This window comes from Schistocerca nitens, chromosome 2 (genome assembly GCF_023898315.1).
Source record: "Schistocerca nitens isolate TAMUIC-IGC-003100 chromosome 2, iqSchNite1.1, whole genome shotgun sequence".
Lineage (NCBI taxonomy): Eukaryota > Metazoa > Arthropoda > Insecta > Orthoptera > Acrididae > Schistocerca > Schistocerca nitens.
This window is the reverse complement of record NC_064615.1, coordinates 1,186,840,312-1,186,854,917: the sequence shown is the minus strand read 5'-3', so window position 1 is coordinate 1,186,854,917 and position 14,606 is coordinate 1,186,840,312. Positions and strand designations below refer to the sequence as shown.

The 14,606-nt window shown below is 45.8% G+C and overlaps 1 protein-coding gene across 1 annotated transcript in view; it reads left to right on the top strand.

Annotated features, from left to right (window-relative positions):
• The window catches only part of LOC126237522 (uncharacterized), a 797,357-nt gene that overhangs the window by 576,296 nt on the left and 206,455 nt on the right, over window positions 1-14,606 (top strand). The window contains exon 5 of the mRNA XM_049947691.1: window positions 1,295-1,632. Within this exon, the coding sequence (XP_049803648.1) occupies window positions 1,295-1,632 (338 nt within the window). The remainder of the gene's footprint in view (window positions 1-1,294; window positions 1,633-14,606) is intronic.

The window sequence follows — 14,606 nt, the reverse complement described above, 5'->3', positions numbered from 1 at the left end:
ATGACTGAAATATTAAATAAATACATTAACAGTGCTTTTTGTTGTTTTTCATCGTCGCAGCACTCCTCTACATTCATGATCATTTTACGACAAGCGCTCCTTATAACCGGATTTTTTTTCCGAACTGGAGTCGACGGTAACTCCCGCGATGGGACAGCAACCGGATCATCACTCATTTTCGAAACAGTGAAAACGCAGCTGCTACACACTGACAGCAACAGCACAGGTAAGCGACCCGACCGACACAGCAGGAAACAAGGGAGACGACAAATGCAGTCCACGCCGCACAGTTGGCAACATGTACAAATCGCCACGACACGCCAGGAAATCTCCCGACTGCTGCCGATAGTTTCCGATCCGGAACTAGGGGGCCCGCATGCCAAGTAATAGTTCCCATACAGTATCGATTGTCATTTTTATTTATAGTTCACTGTTGCTACTCAAGAGTTTACATATTGTCGTTTTGTCATCGTGAATGGCACTGTGGATGCTAGAAAACGGAGTGCCAAGTGGAGAAATCTTGCCGACGTGTTCTTCCGAGTTCAGTAGAGGGATGGCAGCAGCAGGAGCAGCCAGAAATATTTTCGCCGTGTGTGGGGATAATACCGTGGCGACAAAATTGTTTTCCCCTATTAAGGAGGATCGTTTTGACATTAGTGACTCTCCGCCTTCAGGAAGACCTTCGGGATTTGACGGAGACAGTTGAAGTGCCTTAATCCAAAATGGTCGACATGCTGCCAAATGTTACGAACTACTTCGCGGTAACGCGTGTCCGCATTCTGCTAGACTGACGGGAGTTGCGTCGGGAAGTCATTCCGCACCCAGCTTATTCGGCTGATCTGGGCCCTCAGATTTTCACATTTTCCGCTCTCTATCGAACTTCCCTTCCGGCTGAAAATCCACTACGAACACGACTCGACGAGTTCTTCACCTCAAAATCACCCGATTTCTATAATTACGGAATCTTAAAGTTAGTCCAGCGTTGGCAGACCGTTGGAAATAGTGATGCAGAATATATTATCAATTATCGAAGACTAATTCTGTGTTGTGTTTATTAAACTTACGGTAAAACGATACGAACGTATGTACCGACCTAATACACCGTTCGTGGCAACCTTAAACTTTCGCTTCTTCGTTCTCGTTGTTTCTTTTCTTTTCTTTTTTAGAGCCACAGCCAGGTGTCTGTACACTGTACAAGTTGTAAACAACATTCCGTTCGTTGTACATTATCCGTGCTACCTTAAGAATTTCAGAGTGTCAGATAACAGGAGCAGGTGGGTGGGCTGTGTGTCAGGTGGCCGAGCAGTTCCTGTACCACTGGAAGACGTTCCCCATCGTGCTGCCGCCGCCGGTGGCGAGCGCGGGCGAGCTGGGCGCCGCCGCCGCCGCCGCGGCCTCTGGGGCCGGCGAGCAGCCACCGGCGCCGCCGCCGGCGCCGGCGCCGCCCCCGGCCGACGGGTCGGTGTCGCTGCCTCGGCGGCCGCACCGCGGCGCCGGCGCCGGCGCGCACCTCAACCTGCGCGACCTGTTCGTGGCGCCCGCCTTCGACGAGCTGGACGCCGTCGCCGTGGACGCGAGGGGCGAGCCACGCCGCCTCAGCGGCAAGCAGCTCGAGGCCGTCCGCGAGCGCGGGTGAGTCTGCTCCGCTCCACACCTCCACACTTAATTAATTGTCGATTTCTGAGAACAGTATTTACACTGAGGTAACAAAAGTCACCGAATATCGTGCCGGATCTCCTTTTTCCCGGCGTAGTGCGACAACTTGATGTGGCACCCACAGACGAGTCTTTGGAAGTCCCCTGCCGAAATAGTGAGCCGTGGTGGCCGGACATCCGCCATAATTGGTCAAGTGTGGCCCGTGCGGGACTTTGTGCACCAACTCACCTTCCGAATATATCCTATAAATGTTCGACAGGCGGGTGTCGGGCGATCTGGGTGGCCGGATCGTTTGCTCCAATTTTCCAGAACCTTCTTCCAACTAATAGCGTGCAAATTGTGTCCCGGTGACACGGTTGCGAACGTCGATTCTTCGAATGGCTGCGAGTGGTCTGGGAGGGACCGAACGTATAACCGTTTCCAGTGAATAATCGGGTCAGTCGGATCAGAGGGCCCAGTCACTTCCGTGTAAACACCGCCCACCGACAGCTTCCGCATTGCCTCTTTAACGACTTCGGTCTGTGGCTTCGTGGGGTCTGCGCTGTACTCGAACACTACGGTCAGCTCTGATCCACCGAAATCGCCCCTCGTCTGACCGGGTCACGGTTTTCTAGCCGTGTAGTGTCAAACCCGTACGGTCTCGAGACGCTGCAGGCGATGTCGTGCCGTTAGCAAAGGCAGTCGCGTCGCTCGCCTGCTGCCGTAGTCCGTTAACGCTCCCCTAACGGACACGTTCGTCGTACGTCCCACATTGGTTTCTGCGGTTGTTTCACGCTCGTCTATTAGCACTCGGAGCTCTACGCAAACGACGCTGCTCTCGGTCGTTAAGTGAAGGCCATCGGCCACTGCGTTGTCTGTGGTGAGAGCTCCTGAAACCTCGTGTTCTCGGCACCCTCTCGTCACTGTGGGTCTCCGAATATTGATTTCCCTAAAGATTTCCGAAATCGAATGTCACGTGCATCTAGCTAACTACCTTTACGCGTTCAGAGTCTTAATTCTCATTGTGCGGCCCTAATCACGTCGCAAACCTTTTCGCACGTTCGCCTCCTTAGCAGAGTGCTCGTCGAGGCAGAATGCCGTGTGCGGGACCCGGGTTCGATTCCCAACTGGATAGGAGATTTTCTCCGCTCTGCGTCTGGGTGTTTTATCTTCGTCATCACATCATCCTGAGCGACGAGCAAGTCGCAACTAAAAAGACTTGCACCAGGCGACGTGATCTACCTAGAAACAGGAATCCTTTGAGGAACCAAAGACTGAATCTGTACCCACAAATAAACGAGACAACAACTGGGAGCCTGTACAGAAGTTCATACTGATAATTGGACAGTAAAATAGCTCACCTTTGCAACTTTTGCACTGTGCTCGGCGGAGCAGGCTCGGAAGAACTGCGCTGCTGCAATCTCCCACTAGTACGACAAACTGAATGAGACATCGATCGGTGAGAGGGGCATCCTAGAGACAACGAAAAGCATGCTCGCATCACTGAGATATTGGAACGCATGCTGACACTCTGTGGACCGTGCAAAAGGAACATCGGAGCAATTTAAAAAAGAATCTGCTGTCTTGCAAATGGCAGGCAACAATACTAATTCCAACTGGCGTTGTACCGCGCGTTATTAATCTATGAAAAATACACATTTCATTTTTTATATATCTAGGTATGCTAATGCTTGTGAAATAAGTGGTTTGGTTATCTATAAAAATATATATTTACCAGCAATACGTTACAAGATACATAGGTCTCTATGAACGTCTTCCTTTTAGGAAATTCAAATCAGAGTAAAAAGATTACAAAAATCTATTTCTCTTGTGTACATTACTGTCAGTATCTTTACTACAAGATACAGATTCATTATCATGAAATATCGATACTGTTTTCCATATACACCACAGTGAGATAATTTATATTTTTACGTACTCTTGTGTGCAGGCCCGCCGATGTGGCCGAGCGGTTCTAGGCGCTTCAGTCTGGAACCGCGCGACCGCTACGGTCGCAGGTTCGAATCCTGCCTCGGGTATGGATGTGTGTGATGTCCTTAGGTTAGTTACGTTTAAGTAGTTCTAAGAGTAGAGGACTGATAACCTCAGATGTTAAGTCCCATAGTGCTCAGAGCCATTTGAACCATTCTTGTGTGCAGAGAATAACAGTTCGTTTTATTACACAAACGTTTCATATCAACTATAAATAAATGTTTCTCGTTCCCAAAGGACCAGTGCAATGACCTAAATACAAAATCTCCGTTTGAGAAATGAAGATTTTTTTTCCTTGTTACACGTGAGGCCACCTGGAAGAGTCACTTCAAATTTGACGAATGTTCCGTGGGCTTGCAACCAGAAACTTCATTATCAAACATTTGTACTGCTCATCCAACGGCAATTGCAAATATGCTCCGTTCAAATATGTTTTGGAAAATAACCGGCCCTGCTCCATAAGTTCGCCACAGTTTGAGGACTGACCGTAAATTCAAAATCGGTGCAGAGACTCAGTCCGTGGGACGGCTTGTCGATGCCACTAACAACGGCGCCGTGACGTCACGGCAGCTCCCGTGCACCTCGATAGCGCGTTGGCTGTGCGACAAAATCGTGGCCGAGCTTTGTCCTCGAGAACAACTTTAACCTCAAAACAACTACCTGTGCTTGTCACACAATTGATTTACTCTGTTTCGAGAACTGTAAAGTCACCCGCAATACATTGTCTCGAATTCAAAGACCAAACAAGTCAAAGGGCTCAATTCTAAAGATGTTTGGGCAACTGGAGCGACACAGTACTTGAAAAGACACTGTATTGAAGGAGCTCACTGGCAGACTATAGACAGGAATATCACTGGCAGGATGGAAAGAGGACTTGGCAGCCGTGAGCTACCTAATAAATCAGAAGTAGGCCTACTCAATAGTGTAAGCGAAGCACCTGTGTCTAATTTCATCGCCTCGGAACTGTGCTTCTGGTGACAGGAGGGGCCAAATACGTGCCACCGATGTGAGGGCTGTGCCGATGGTGGCGTCTTGTGCGAGTGATTACCTAAAACCGTACGAACTTCCAGTGGGCCACGCACGTAACACCGGGACTCGTGGCGCAGACGCTGCAGCCGACTGCTGTCGTCACGGAACTGTGCACGACTGTCCGTGCTGCGCGCTTCTGAACCACTGCTGTAGCCGGAGACTGTAAGTCGATCACTGCCACATCTAGAATGTCTTGCGAATCTCTTATTCGGTTGGGGAACTGTAATACTGCAGAACGAATGCGTGCTTCGGACACATTTTGAGTAATGGAAACGTGGAACTTACCGTAGCATCACTGTATGCAAGCCCACAAGAGCACTCGAACCTGCATTCTCTACTAGCAACCTGCAATTTAGCTGATCGCTGTTGTGTTTGTACGAGTCGGTTGCTCCCTCAGCTGAAGGAACTTAAAATACTCGTAGCCAGCTGTTAGGTGCACCTGCGCTTCAAAATGTGCGTGCAACTGCTCCGTCGTGGTCCGTAATCTGCTCCCTCTGGACAACAGTATAAGAATAACCAAAAAAAATCCCTGCACCCGCATTTGCTATAAGGTGAGCTTGGCACTACGTACCTCGACTGTCGCCTCCCAGGCCGCCTCCTGCCCGTCCAGCAGCGGCTGCTCGAGTTGCAGCCGTCGTAGTCAAGTCAGTACCCGACAGCCGAGTGCCGCTCCGCCCCTGTAAACTAGAACTGGTACGTAAACATCCAGGCTGGACGACACAGTAGAAGTAAAAATGCCGAGCACAGTCCAATTGTGAGAAAGCCCTGACGAAGCAAACTAGAACTGGGATAAGTCACCACTCGTCTGTGGAATGACACGGCAAATGTGAATATGCTGCTCCTCGTCTACATCACATCTACATTTATACTCCGCAAGCCGCCCAACGGTGTGTGGCGGAGGGCACTATACGTGCCACTGTCATTACCTCCCTTTCCTGTTCCAGTCGCGTACGGTTCGCTGGAAGAACGACTGCCGGAAAGCCTCCGTGCGCGTTCGAATCTCTCTAATTTTTCATTCGTGATCTCCTCGGGAGTTATAACTAGGGGGAAGCAATATATTCGATACCTCATCCAGAAACGCACCCTCTCGAAACCTGGACAGCAAGCTACACCGCTATGCAGAGCGCCTCTCTTGCAGAGTCTGCCAGTTGAGTTTGCTAAACATCTCCGTAACGCTGTCACGCTTACCAAATAACCCTGTGACGAAACGCGCTGCTCTTCTTTGGATCTTCTCTATCTCCTCCGTCAACCCGACCTGGTACGGATCCCACACTGATGAGCAATATTCAAGTATAGGTCGAACGAGTGTTTTGTAAGCCACCTCCTTTGTCGATGGACTACATTTTCTAAGGACTCTCCCAATGAATCTCAACCTGGCACCCGCCTTACCAACAATTAATTTTATATGATCATTCCACTTCAAATCTTTCCGTACGCATACTCCCAGATATTTTGCAGAAGTAACTGCTACCAGTGTTTGTTCCGCTATCATATAATGATACAATAAAGGATCCTTCTTTCTGTGTATTCGCAATACATTACATTTGTCTATGTTAAGGGTCAGTTGCCATTCCCTGCACCAAGTGCCTATCCGCTGCAGATCTTCCTGCATTTCGCTACGATTTTCTAATGCTGCAACTTCTCTGTATACTACAACATCATCCGCGAAAAGCCGCATGGAACTTCCGACTATCTGCTAGGTCATTTATATATATTGTGAAAAGCAATGGTCCCATAACACTCCCCAGTGGCACGCCAGAGGTTACTTTAACGTCTCCATTGATAACAACATGCTGTGTTCTGTTTGCTAAAAACTCTTCAATCCAGCCACACAGCTGGTCTGATATTCCGTAGGCTCTTACTTTGTTTATCAGGCGACAGTGCGGAACTGTATCGAACGCCTTCCGGAAGTCAAGAAAAATAGCATCTACCTGGGAACCTGTATCTAATATTTTCTGGGTCTGATGAACAAATAAAGCGAGTTGGGTCTCACACGATCGCTGTTTCCGGAATCCATGTTGATTCCTACAGAGTAGATTCTGGGTTTCCAAAAACGACATGATACTCGAGCAAAAAACATGTTCTAAAATTCTACAACAGATCGACGTCAGAGATATAGGTCTATAGTTTTGCACATCTGGTCGACGACTCTTCTTGAAAACCAGGACTACCTGTGCTCTTTTCCAATCATTTGGAACCTTCCGTTTGTCTAGAGACTTGCGGTACACGGCTGTTAGAAGGGGGGCAAGTTCTTTCGCGTACTCTGTGTAGAATCGAATTGGTATCCCATCAGGTCCAGTGGACTTTCCTCTGTTGAGTGATTTCAGTTGCTTTTCTATTCCTTGGACACTTATTGCAATGTCAGCCATTTTTTCGTTCGTGCGAGGATTTAGAGAAGGACCTGCAGTGCAGTCTTCCTCTGTGAAACAGCTTTGGAAAAAGGAGTTTAGTATTTCAGCTTTACGCGTGTCATCCCCTGTTTCAATGCCAACATCATCCCAGAGTGTCTGGATATGTTGTTTCGATCCACTTACTGATTTAACGTAAGACCAGAACTTCACCAAATGTCGTTCCACATCTTCTCGTGTAGGGAAGTTCTGCACCAAAACAGAGAACAGCCGTGGCACAATTCTCAGTTAATACTTTTGTCGATAAGCACTTAGAAGTTAACCCACACGTGGGTCGTTCGGTCACTGAGGATAGGCTTCGCCTCCGGTCTCGCCTCGGGCCCTCGTAACGATTCTTCTAGAATGCCTCGACCATACTACAGGTGAGACCACACTGAGAACTATCGTTTTTGCTATTTTTCATTCTTCTTTCTGTGCCACTCATTTTGCTGTAACAGATTGAGGGATATCGCAGTGTGCTATTAGTACAGTGCACAGTGTTGAGAGACAAATGCATTAACATCAGCTGTTTGGTTGTGTCAAATTCCAACTGTAAATTAAACTGGATACAAGAATTTTGCTAAACAGTGACGAATTTCTCTTTGAATGGAAACTGTGTGATCTCTGTATTAAGCAATTTTTCTTAACATTTTAGAAGCAAAACTGACAGGATGAACAGTTATTGTCAGTTCATTGTCTTTGTTGTGTGTTTCTAATAATTAGTCGATCGAAATGGTATCAGATTATTTCATCGTAAAAATATTTCGATATTTGGCTGAGGTTTGGCTGCCATCACTCAGCTTATAGATCTACCAGCTTTCCCCCACAGTTAACAAGAGCGACAAAAAAACTTTCGTGCCATTTTCTATTTTGTCTTATCCTAATTTTGCTCTAATATTTACTGTGAACTGTCTAATTTTGTTACACATTCAACTCGTGCTCATTGTTAACAGCTGTAAATGCTGTATTATTATGTATTTGTTTCTAATGTTCCACAGAACTATCTTCTTTCCCCAAACTTAACATGTGACTCTGAATTTCTCACATAAATTAGCTAGATCATAGTTCATTTCTTCTTATTAGTTTCATTGTACACTTTTTCTACATCTTATTCCTTTTTTTCTTTATATTTCATCATTATTAGCGCTGACTTTGAAATAATTTAAAACACAGAATTTAAGAATTTATTGAAAACAATTTTATGTTATGAGCATAAAGGAAAATGTGGTCATGTGGCTAAATATGTGGGTACTATATGCTCAATAAACTTTGCACTTTTTTGAGAGGAAGGAACCGGTAAAGGTCTGAGGGCTTCAGATCCTTCAGGATTCTATAAGCTACGTGAAAATTGTGTGCTTATGCTCCCAACAACACCCACAAAAGTGCCAAGTTATACTGTGCGTGTAATACTGTGTGAAGAACTAGGTACGACTGAATAAAGCTTGAATGATGAATGTACAGCAAGCAGCATTGAACAAGTCATTGTACACGGTGTTCCAAAAGATTCATCTGATTTCACGAGACTACATCTTCTGAACGAACGAAGGTAGAAACTTGGGATATATGTAATGTACACTTGTGAGTGAAAAGTTTTCTATTTTGAAAGAACCGTGTTATTTTACAAAAGTTTATCGTGTGTATTGCACATAAATCCTTGGGATGCTTTATACAGCTACATTTGAGATCAAGGTTTCTGTATACCTTCCACAAATTATCCGTAAGTACCCTCCACTGGACGTATAGTGAACATCCAGACAATAGCCAAACTCACCCCACAGGCTGGGAGCACGTCTGGCTGTACCGCAGTATCACAATTCACACAAGTTTTGGAATGAGAGGCACATAAATAAAGTCTTGCCCAATTAAAAAAAAAAATTGTTAGTCCAAGCAACCATTGAGACTAATGGTGCAGTGCAAGATTTGGGTACCGTTAGTGGCCATTCCACCATAAAGAAAGTTCCACAATAAGAAATAGTCTTGTGTGGTAGTGCACCACAACACTTATGTCACCATACCCAGGTTCACTTTTTGAGGTAAATGGAATGCAGCCTCATCACTCGACACTAAAAGTGAAAAGAAAATGTCATCCTCCATCTTCACGCCAGTAAAGAATCCAAAAAACTCTTACATAGTTTTGTTTATCACCACAATGAAGGACTTTTAACCATTAAATCTGTATGATCTGCAACAGGAACATAACCACAAAACAAAGTCAAACAGCACACGAGGAATGGCAAACTCCCATCTGCCGTGACGAGCAGATTTCCACAGGCTACGTTTGAAACTCTCTCGAATGCGCTCTCTACGGAGGCAACTGTTGGATTTTCGCTTAGAGAAACAGCGAGTGTCTCAAACCTGTCGGTGCCATCTCAGAATGCTTTGAGCTGCAGAAGGCGCAGTACCACATTCTCTGCTGCTCATCACGTGCTACATTTGTACGACAAGTGCAGTGTAACTCGACTTTGGCAGTGAGGGATGCTGGAAGTGACCGTAAGTGATTCTGCTTGTTCTGTTCCACTGCTTCCAGTATCCCCCACACAGAATGCAAGCCAGACTGCATATGAAATAACTGAGCTGCATTTATAGGTACAGAAAATACAAAATGGCTTTTTTGTGTTATTGCTACTTCACCTCAGGACACATCGAATAAAAAACGAGTGAGAGAGCTAGCTTCGCCACAGACACCCCTCCTGCTTACCACAATTACTAGCAGCTTACAACTGATGCCAAAGTAACTTTTTAGTTTTCATGCATAAGTTCAAATTTCTATCTTTATTTGTGTAAAATTTTAAACTTTCCAAAATAGAATGAATCTTTTATAAACACCATTTATGTTTCGCATATTACCTCTCGCAAAAAGTGTATGTGAGTCATTATATATATTTTTTATACTTTTCACACCGTCTCTTGTCAAATATATAAGTGGTACATACAGGGTGTTTCAAAAATGACCGGTATATTTGAAACGGCAATAAAAACTAAACGAGCAGCGATAGAAATACACCGTTTGTTGCAATATGCTTGGGACAACAGTACATTTTCAGGCAGACAAACTTTCGAAATTACAGTAGTTACAATTTTCAACAACAGATGGCGCTGCGGTCTGGGAAACTCTATAGTACGATATTTTCCACATATCCACCATGCGTAACAATAATATGGCGTAGTCTCTGAATGAAATTACCCGAAACCTTTGACAACGTGTCTGGCGGAATGGCTTCACATGCAGATGAGATGTACTGCTTCAGCTGTTCAATTGTTTCTGGATTCTGGCGGTGCACCTGGTCTTTCAAGTGTCCCCACAGAAAGAAGTCACAGGGGTTCATGTCTGGCGAATGGGGAGGCCAATCCACGCCGCCTCCTGTATGTTTCGGATAGCCCAAAGCAATCACACGATGATCGAAATATTCATTCAGGAAATTAAAGACGTCGGCCGTGCGATGTGGCCGGGCACCATCTTGCATAAACCACGAGGTGTTCGCAGTGTCGTCTAAGGCAGTTTGTACCGCCACAAATTCACGAAGAATGTCCAGATAGCGTGATGCAGTAATCGTTTCGGATCTGAAAAATGGGCCAGTGATTCCTTTGGAAGAAATGGCGGTCCAGACCAGTACTTTTTGAGGATGCAGGGACGATGGGACTGCAACATGGGGCTTTTCGGTTCCCCATATGCGCCAGTTCTGTTTATTGACGAAGCCGTCCAGGTAAAAATAAGCTTCGTCAGTAAACCAAATGCTGCCCACATGCATATCGCCGTCATCAATCCTGTGCACTATATCGTTAGCGAATGTCTCTCGTGCAGCAATGGTAGCGGCGCTGAGGGGTTGCCGCGTTTGAATTTTGTATGGATAGACGTGTAAACTCTGGCGCATGAGACGATACGTGGACGTTGGCGTCATTTGGACCGCAGCTGCAACACGGCGAACGGAAACCCGAGGCCGCTGTTGGATCACCTGCTGCACTAGCTGCGCGTTGCCCTCTGTGGTTGCCGTACGCGGTCGCCCTACCTTTCCAGCACGTTCATCCGTCACGTTCCCAGTCCGTTGAAAATTTTCAAACAGATCCTTTATTGTATCGCTTTTCGGTCATTTGGTTACATTAAACCTCCGTTGAAAACTTCGTCTTGTTGCAACAACACTGTGTTCTAGGCGGTGGAATTCCAACACCAGAAAAATCCTCTGTTCTAAGGAATAAACCATGTTGTCTACAGCACACTTGCACGTTGTGAACAGCACACGCTTACAGCAGAAAGACGACGTACAGAATGGCACACCCACAGACTGCGTTGTCTTCTATATCTTTCACATCACTTGCAGCGCCATCTGTTGTTGAAAATTGTAACTACTGTAATTTCGAAAGTTTGTCCGCCTGAAAATGTACTGTTGTCCGAAGCATATTGCAACAAACGGTGTATTTCTATCGCTGCTCGTTTAGTTTTTATTGCCGTTTCAAATATACCGGTCATTTTTGAAACACCCTGTATCTGCATTGTCATCTTCCCATAAGACCTCTGAAGAACTGCTAAATGTCAATGCTATCAGTTATCTACGTGATACTAATGCTAACAAAGAGATAGAGGGGCTGGCCAGTACTTACCTCACCTCAGTACAGCCGATAGATACACAAAAACCAGAACCGAAAATTTACGTTCCTAGCTTTCGGAACAAATGTTCCTTCATCAGGGAGGAGAGAGGGGAAAGAAATGGAAGAAGGGAAAGTGGATTCAGTTACACACAACCCAGGTTATGAAGCAAAAGGGAAAGGAAAACAGGGAGGGTAGCAAGGATGGAGGCATGGTTGTCAGAGGAAAGCCAAAGATATTCTACTGTAAGTACTGTGCCAGCTTCAAACCAAAGAGGATGCATACAGAAGTAAAGAGGTATATAGTATAAAGATAAACACAACTATGTAGGATGAAAAGATGCGTGAATGGCTAAAGAGGAAAGGGAAAGAGGAGAAGACTGAAGATTAAATGGGAGTGAGATTGTTTAACGTAGGTTCAGTCCAGGGGGATGGCGGGATGAAAGGATGTGTTGGAGTGCAAGTTCTGATCTCCGTAGTTCAGAGGGACTGGTGTTGGGTGGGAGAAGCCAAATGGCACATACGGTGTAGCAGGTTCCTAGGTCCCTAGAATTATGCTGGAGGGCATGCTCCTCTACTGGGTATTGGACATCTCCTAGGCGGACAGTTCGTCTGTGTCCGTTCATGCGCTCAGCCAGTTTAGTTGTTGTTATACCGATGTAAAAGGCTGTGCAGTGCAGGCATGTCAGCTGATAAATGACATGTGTAGTTTCACACGTGGCCCTGCCTTGAATTGTGTATGCTGGGCTGGAGTAGGTGGTTGTGGGGGGAGGCATGGGGCAGGTTTTGCAGCGGGGTCAGTTACAGGGGTAGGAACCGCTGGGTAGAGAAGGTAGTCTGGGAATATTGTAGGGTTTAACAAGGATGTTCGAAGGTTAGGGGGACAATGAAAGGCAACTCCGGGTGGTGTGGGGAGAATTTTGTCAAGGGATGATCTCATTACAGGGGTTGACTTGAGAAAGTCATATCCCTGGCGGAGTAATTTGTTGATGTATTCGAGGCCAGGATAATATTGGGTGACAAAGGGGATGCTTCTGTGTGGTCTGGGGGTAGGAACATTGTTGTTGGACGGGGAGGAATGTATTGCTCGGGAGATCTGTTTGTGGACAAGGTCTGCAGGATAGTTGCGGGAGAGAAAAGCACTGGTCAGGTTATTGGTGTAATTGTTGAGGGATTCGTCACTGGAGCAGATACGTTTGCCACGAATACCTAGGCTGTAGGGAAGGGAGCGTTTGATGTGGAATGGATGGCAGCTATCAAAGTGAAGGTACTGTTGTTTGTTTGTGGGTTTGATATGGACAGAGGTGTGGATGTGAGCTTTAACAAGATGAAGGTTAACATCCAGGAAGGTGGCTTGGGTTTTGGAGAAGGACCAGGTGAAATTCAGATTCGAAAAAGAGTTGAGGTTATGGAGGAAATTAAGGAGTGTTTCTTCACCATGAGTCCAGACCACAAAGATGTCATCTATAAACCTATACCAGGCCAGGGGAAGCAGCTGTTGGGTCTTCAGGAAAGCCTCCTCCATGCGGCCCATGAAGAGGTTGGCATAGGACGGAGCATGCCCTCCAGCATAATTCTAGGGACCTAGGAACCTGCTACACGGTATGTGCCATTTGGCTTCTCCCACCCAACACCAGTCCCTCTGAACTGCGGAGATGGGAACTTGCACTCCAACACATCCTTTCATCCCACCATCCCCCTGGACTGAACCTACATTAAACAATCTCACTCCCATTTAATCTTCAGTCTTCTCCTCTTTCCCTTTCCTCTTTAGCCATTCACGCATCTTTTCATCCTACATAGTTATGTTTATCTTTATACTATATACCTCTTTACTTCTGTATGCATCCTCTTTGGTCTGAAGCTGGCACAGTACTTACAGTAGAATATCTTTGGCTTTCCTCTGACAACCATGCCTCCATCCTTGCTACCCTCCCTGTTTTCCTTTCCCTGTCGCTTCATAACCTGGGTTGTGTGTAACTGAATCCACTTTCTCTTCTTCCCTTTCTTTCCCCTCACTCCTCCCTGATGAAGGAACATTTGTTCCGAAAGCTGTTGTTGTTGTAGTCTTCAGTCCTGAGAATGGTTTGATGCAGCTCTCCATGCTACTCTATCCTGTGCAAGCTTCTTCATCTCCCAGTACCTACTGCAACCTACATCCTTCTGAATCTGCTTTGTGTATTGATCTCTTGGTCTCCCTCTACGATTTTTACCCTCCACGCTGCCCTCCAATGCTAAATTTGTGATCACTTGATGCCTCAAAACATGTCCTACCAACCGATCCCTTCTTCTAGTCAAGTTGTACCACAAACTTCTCTTCTCCCCAATCCTATTCAATACCTCCTCATTAGTTACGTGATCTACCCACCTCATCTTCAGCATTCTTCTGTAGCACCACATTTCGAAAGCTTCTATTCTCTTCTTGTCCAAACTGGTTATCGTCCATGTTTCACTTCCATACATGGCTACACTCCATACAAATACTTTCAGAAACGACTTCCTGACACTTAAATCTATACTCGATGTTAACAAATTTCTCTTCTTCAGAAACGATTTCCTTGCCATTGCCAGTCTACATTTTATATCCTCTCTACTTCGACCATCATCAGTTATTTTACTCCCTAAATAGCAAAACTCCTTTACTACTTTAAGTGTCTCATTTCCCAATCTAATCCCCTCAGCATCACCCAATTTAATTTGACTACATTCCATTATCCTTGTTTTGCTTTTGTCGATGTTCATCTTATATCCTCCTTTCAAGACACTGTCCATTCCGTTCAACTGCTCTTCCAAGTCCTTTGCTGCCTCTGACAGAATTACAATGTCATCGGCGAACCTCAAAGTTTTCACTTCTTCTCCATGCTTTCGCTAGTTTTCACTTCTTCTCCATGCTTTCGCTCCCTGTATTTTACCCCTGCCACCTTCAGAATTTGAAAGAGAGTATTCCAGTTAACGTTGTCAAAAGCTTTCTCTAAGTCTACA